This window comes from Amyelois transitella, chromosome Z (assembly GCF_032362555.1).
Source record: "Amyelois transitella isolate CPQ chromosome Z, ilAmyTran1.1, whole genome shotgun sequence".
Classification (NCBI taxonomy): Eukaryota; Metazoa; Arthropoda; class Insecta; order Lepidoptera; family Pyralidae; genus Amyelois; species Amyelois transitella.
In genome coordinates, this window is record NC_083535.1 from 6,515,708 (window position 1) to 6,522,634 (window position 6,927).

The 6,927-nt window shown below is 31.2% G+C and overlaps 1 protein-coding gene across 1 annotated transcript; it reads right to left on the bottom strand.

Moving 5' to 3' along the window:
* Positions 1–5,191: 5,191 nt before the first annotated feature.
* LOC132903974 (uncharacterized) lies at positions 5,192–6,190 on the bottom strand. Its single transcript, XM_060953751.1, has one exon. The coding sequence runs from the start codon at positions 6,188–6,190 to the stop codon at positions 5,192–5,194; it is 999 nt and encodes a 332-aa protein (XP_060809734.1).
* Between the last annotated feature and the right edge of the window lie 737 nt (positions 6,191–6,927).

The following is a 6,927-nucleotide window of genomic DNA, read 5'->3' on the forward strand; positions in this document are numbered from 1 at the left end:
TTCCTTTATCAGTTTTCATGTCATTGTGTTATTTTTTACAGATTTTTGTTATTAGACTAGTATCAATAAACGTAAAATTTAAAAGATATGTGCCTTTATTTTATAGTTTAATTAGGAACCATAACCCAAATAAATTAAAAAAACACAGTATATTTTATTCAGTAAAATATTTTTATTATTCGAAAAATCTTATTATAATTTAAATAAAGAATTAAACACAAAATTGTCTTGACACCACTTTTTTAAACAGAGTGCATTTTTCAAAGCACACCTTTTTTTATGATGAACACAATTTAACACCTGATTATTCTGCTCACAATAATCCTCATATAATTTAAGTAATTTAGGACAACCCTTTTCACCCAGTTCTATAATTTCACAATCGTTGCATAACTCTTGAATCCATACAATCTTCTCATTTCCTTTAACTAAGACATTTTTACTTTTTAAATATGGAATTATAACTCGCCGGAATTCTCGATAATCGATAAACCCTTCATACCAATGTAGTCCCCGATTATTTTCTAACCATCGAACTCGCTTTTTTTCTTCATCAGAAAGAGTTTTAAAAGAATAAGGTGCTTTAACCAAGAAAGTTTGTGTGTATTCCTTAGTTGCAATCGAAAATTCCTTAACAATAAAATTATTTTTCAAATCCTTAAACCCTTGTAAATCTATGATTATTGTATTAGCATTCATGATAACTTCTTAACAATATTGCTCAATGGCTTGTATTCAAATATGCAATCGTTTAGTATCAGACAATATGCAGCCGTTTGATCGGGTATGTCTTGGTCAGATTCGAATTCAACTCTCACATCAATTGATCCCTTTAACATTTCATGCTGTCGTGAACAGTCTATAACAAATAACGGAGCTATGTCTCTAAATTCTTTTAATCCCATCAACGGCTCCGCTCGGCGACTATGATAAGACTGATGAAATCTTGCGTATTGTTCATATATTAATGAATATCTGTTGTCTGCGAAACTAATATTTAAACCTTCATACGGATAATATGAAGAATTTAGAAATACTCTTACGTCTCGAATATGACAATGGTCGAACTCTGCCATCGACATTGTTGCATTACTTTTACGGTTTGTTTGTAAAGCAATAATAACAAATCTTGGTTTCTCCAACTGTGATGAAGTTTTAATGGACCAAGTATGTTTCCTGGTTTTGGGTAACAATGGGTACTCATACAAATCCCAGTTACGAAACGCTAAGGTTATCGCTCGATCTTTTTCTAAATGTTTAAGTAAATTGATTCTTTCACGGTCCGACACTCGAACATGAGGAACTCGCCAAACTATTTTATTTATAATTATATCTTCGACAATTTCTCCAGAACTTAGTAATAAGGAATTGAGATTTGTATTACTTCTCAATAGTACTAATTCATGTTTACAGTTCATTATGATTTTTTCATAATCTTCTGCAAAACCTAATATTTTATTTAACGGTATATACACAGAAAATCCTCCATCAGAGGTAATGCCTGAAGGAGACCAACCCCAAACTTTTGCGCTTTTGGATTCATTTTCGTTCAATGATAGATAAGATTTAATTGTTGTGGTAATACCTGCATTTTTAATCTTATCTATTTCTATCCCATTTAGTTCATATCTTATATCTTGAAATAGAAATAGTACGGGGTTGTTTACGAAATGCACACTCGGTACTTTTTCTTTGCCAGCGTTATTTTGTTTATACACATCGACTCTGCCCTCAATATACAAACAGCTGAGTGCAGGCAACACATACAAGTCTTGTTGATTAATCGGTATCCGTATTTCATCATTTTTGTTAAAACTTGATACATAAGGCTTATACGAATGATATTCAAAACTTTCTATGCTATTGTCGTAAGACGCGGGTTGGCATATATTCAAAATGTTCATATTAACAAACCTAGTAGCCTTAAAAAGCCTTTATTTTTTTTTGTTAGTTTTTTTTTTAATCGCAGCGATGTTTCTTTGTGAGGTGATCCTTTAGGACTGAGTCTTTTAATAGGAGTGAAGGTGTTTTTATGAAAATTTAACATTTTGGTTTAAAGTGCAAATACAACTGTACTTCTTCACCGCGTAAGTTAATTTGCTTATTTTCTGCGTCTAACAACCTTATATTGAGTGAATTTATTGAGCTCTGATTGACAGGAAAGTAAATTAAATTCTTAGGTATTTCAATAATTCTGTAACCAGGGGGTACGTTAGGCACAAATTCATAAATAATATGGCTTGCTTTTCCGTTTACAAATGATCCGCTGATAACATCACATTCGATGCGTACGATAGTTGTTGCTAAAATGCTGACAGGATGCTGAGATTCAGTACTTATATTAGCTTTGATTGATTCTCTATTAAATCCTAATATTTTTCCGATTGAATTATTTTTATTAAAGTGTACATCTTTGGAACAAAAAATTCTTGTTTTTAACGTATTATTATTACAACCCAATTTCAACGCTGCATTCTTTATGTTACTTTTCAGATAATCACAAATATCTTGAAACTCATACGATCCTTCAGGAATTTCAATAACTTCATCTTTTCCATAGTAAAATTTGTTATTTTTTGCGTCTATGTTAGGTATAGAATTAAATGTAGAAAAATACAAAAGCCCACATTCGTACTCTCCATTCAGTTGTAATGTAGGGGAATAGTTAGTTGTTAAAAATTCTCCTCTGCCTGTTATTGACACAGTGAAAGACATTATTATACTGATACAAATATATTTTTATTATATTATTTATACAAATGATGTTTCCAAAATTCTTTTAAAAACTTTAAACAAAGGTGTCCACAGTTTATAGTACCATAAGATTGATATTGCAAATAATTATAATTTATAGTTAAAGGACTTAAATAATTTACTAGTTCCAATGGTGGTTTTAAATCACCAAAACTATCAAAATATTCACAGTAATTAATATATTTAACGTAGGCTACCCAATGTGTTCCAGGATTGTCAGAACTATCTAAATTTAATATAGCACACTCAATTTTTTTTGGTTTCCGAGGAAGAGTATCTCTCATATACACTCCGCGAAAGTAAGGAATATCAATAGCATGTTCCATTATATCTAAATTGGTTAGTGCTCGTCTGGGTAGCCGCTTTTTCAGTTTTTTGAAGGACTTAGATATAATCCTGCTCCCTTTTTATATGGTTTTATATACAAGGCCTTTCCTAAAGCAACAGATTCCATCATCTTGTTATGTCGTTTAGACTCTTCAAAGTTTTTCTGAGCTACTTTGTAATCATTAACAGCCTTTGCTATACCTGCCGCGCCACCAGCAAGTGAACCTAAAGCTGACAGACCGGCAAAGATGGGAATGAGCGGTAAAAAGCCTCCGCATTTAGGAATGGGTATACATCGTGGTAAACGTGTACGTGATCCGTTATTTTTAGAAAATAGTCTTTTTGCGGTTGCATATGCAAAGTTTATAGTTGAACGCTTGTCCTTTGATTTAATATTTTTAAGCTTAGATTGTATATTTTTCACTACTTTCATAAATGAACGAACTCCAGCGCCAGCTTTGAGTTTTGCTTTCATTGCATTTTTTACAATCCATGAAGCCAATTTTTCTCCTTTTCCAGCACTCTTCGATTTTATTCTTTTCTTAGCCATATTCAAAAGGTCTAAATCTGCTTTATGTCGAATGTTTAAATCCTTATTATTGTATGCAATATCGTGGTACATACAAGCTTCATCCAATTTATTTATACCTCGCTCACCTCTTAATAATCGTTTTTGAAGTTTAGTACCTGGTCCACAAAACTGATATCCAGGAATATGTAGTTCGAAAGGTAAATTATTGATGACGTTATTTAAAATACCTCTTCCCTTCTTCATAGATATTCTTGAAATGAAGATATTTATTATGACGCTCACTTTATATTACAATAGTAATGCATTCTTGTCCACCCAACTATTTTCTTTTTCACTTAAACCTAACCACTTTACATAAAGTTTATGACCTTTACGTTTAATAACTCTTTCAATAAGATAAAGTTCTGGAAATTTCGTTTTTTGTAATTCATATTCATAAAAAGCTCCCAAAATTTTCTGTTTATGTTTGTCTTCTAATAGGTATGTTGGTGGATTCGTATCATTTACCTTGACAATAACAAATATTTCTGTCGACCAGTTGGGAGTGTATCCTTTATAAAAATCACCTTTAAATTTACTTATCCGAACACTATCACCAACGTGGAACTTAGGCTTGCGATATAAAACTCGCTTTTGTGCACGCAATATGTTACATCTAACATGTATCTGGTTTACTTTATTTACGTCGACTGGTTTAAATTTAGTAGTACGGTGAGTAGTATTGTTATATTTTTCTACAACGGAATTTAAATTTGGTCCTAACCATTTATAACAACCATACAAACTAAACATTTTGTAAAGATTACATTTTATTGTACGAATAACTCTTTCCACAATAGAAGCTGTTTTGGTGGAGTAGGTGGAATAATGATTAATGTCATATTTCTTACACAATTTATTAAAAGCATCATTATAAAATTCTTTGCCTAAATCAGTTTGTAAATTTATAGGTTTTCGTTTTGAACGAGATACAATTTCAAACATTGCTTTTGTCACACATTTTTTGTTTTTTGATTTTATAGGATATGTCCACACATATTTTGTAAAAGTATCTATTACAACTAAAACATATTTATATCCTTTGTTAAAATAAGAATATTTCTGAAAATCCATAAGATCAGCTTGCCATAAGTCGTCTATTCCTTTTATAATTGTAAATCGACGAGGAAAATTTCTTCTTGCTGCTTTATGAATTTCATCCACTATGTTTTTTTTGCTCATTGTGTTGGTTCAATTTAAGTTCAATCAAATTATCTATTTCTTGTTTTGTATAAAACGATTTTGACAAACGGTCTGATGTAGCTTTTTCCAATTTTTTTAAATATACTTGTATATTATCATTAACCACTCTTATTTCTTTTCTTAACTCTTGTAGTATATTATCGACGTATGCTTTGTTCACTGCTTCATCGGCTTCATTTGGAGATGAAAGACCTTTTAATTTAGATGTTTTCAAATCATAGTGTCCAGCATCAGATTTCACCAATGTATCGTTTAAAGTGTCGATAAATTCCAATAATCGCAAACGTTTATGGACGTGATGACCGAACTTATCTACATTCATTGCTGTCTAGATGATTAGAGATCTCGAATTATACTGGTCATTTTCTGTGGCGATAGCTGTTTATGTTCTATATTTATAATTCCAGCTTCTCGTAATTCTTCTATGACTGCAATAATTTCATTATCTACACCACTATTGCCAGCCGCTCGTGATCCTAACAACAATTTTAATCGTTCTACCAGTTCGTTGGGATCATCCCAATAAACATAATCAGTATATTTTTTTACTTTTTTCAGAAGTGGAATACCTTTTCCTTGAGGGAGACTTTCTACACTTGAAGTCATATTTTTTGAGAATTTAAATAAAGGCTTAATGACATTAATGTATTTAAAACCTTTGTTACTGTTTATAGGTTTAGATGACTCATAATTACGTCGATGTGCATTAGTATCAATTAGTAACAATTTATAATTTTGCAAGTCCTCCTCTCTGACTTTTTCTAGATCAGGTTTCCTTTTAAATAGTAACTCTCTTAAACCATCTGTCTTCTTTAAAATTCGAGTTCCTATTTTCAGAATGTTATCATTATCGAAAACACGAATATTGCCAAGCATTAGTTTTCCCCGCTCATGTCTTACTCCAAAAGGTATAGCATCCATTACTTCTGATGATGTAGACCACGACAAAGTTTGACGATTATCTGGAGAAGACGCAATAGATTTGAACGAACCTTCACTGACATTATGCTCTTCAGAAGGTGTGGAAATTAAAGTTTTGTTGTAATTATTAGGAAAGTCGCTTTCAGAAACAGTGTCATTCGATTCTTCATTGGATGAATAAGACGATGTACTTTCATTTTTACATTTTTTCCCAACAGCGGGAATGTAATTATTTTCATTCTCAACCCATTTTTCATTATTTTTATTGGCTATCAAATTAAGGGGATCAACAATAGGTTTGAAAATTTTCTCCAGTGCCATATTATTTACGTTTTTTGTATCGTTAATCATCCCCACTTTTCTTTTAACAGCTGCTGCTGACTTTACTATTTGTTTTTTAAATGTTTTTTCCATTTTACTGCTTGATATTGTGTTCAGTCGCAGATCACACTTTAAAGTGACCTTTCATTATCACTACATTGTATTAAGTATGTTAATCTAGAACTATAAAAGTGTCAAATGCTGACCTATAACATCCTTTGTTTTTATCACAATCCTTATTAATAACAAGATAATTAAAAGGCTTTTTCCAAACTTTTGAACACATTTCACGAAATTGATTCCATGACATATCAGACCCTACATGCTCATCATAAACATGTTTTAAATTAATATCATCTTGTTTAAATAATACAATCAAATTGGAATTGTCTCTCACTAGTTGTTTAGGTATTTTTGTATATGTTTGATTAATATAAAAACAATCAATTTTCTTATGTCGACCCATAGCAAAATAATCTCTAATGCTGTTCTGATTTTCGCAAGCTACATCATCAAATATTATAATTGAATCAGGTAGCGCTTCGTGAGGACTCAAAATTTCACAATTGTGATTGTATTTATGAAAGGTTGTACCAGAAACCATGTTCATAACTTTCTCTAAAAATAAGTATTTTGCTTGATATAAAGATTTTGAATAAACATATAAGTTACAAAATCGTGGACCATCTGTATGTAACAATAAACTTATTACTAAGTTGGTTTTTCCACAATTTGATGGACCACAAACGATACAACGTATTGTGTTCGGCAGAAGGTTTCCGTGTCGTTTTGGTTCTTGTGATGAAGCAGGACAAATACAATCTAATTTT

Excerpts from the sequence above, each read along its gene's own strand:
- LOC132903974 (XM_060953751.1), bottom strand. The coding sequence starts at position 6,190 with ATGGAAAAAACATTTAAAAAACAAATAGTAAAGTCAGCAGCAGCTGTT.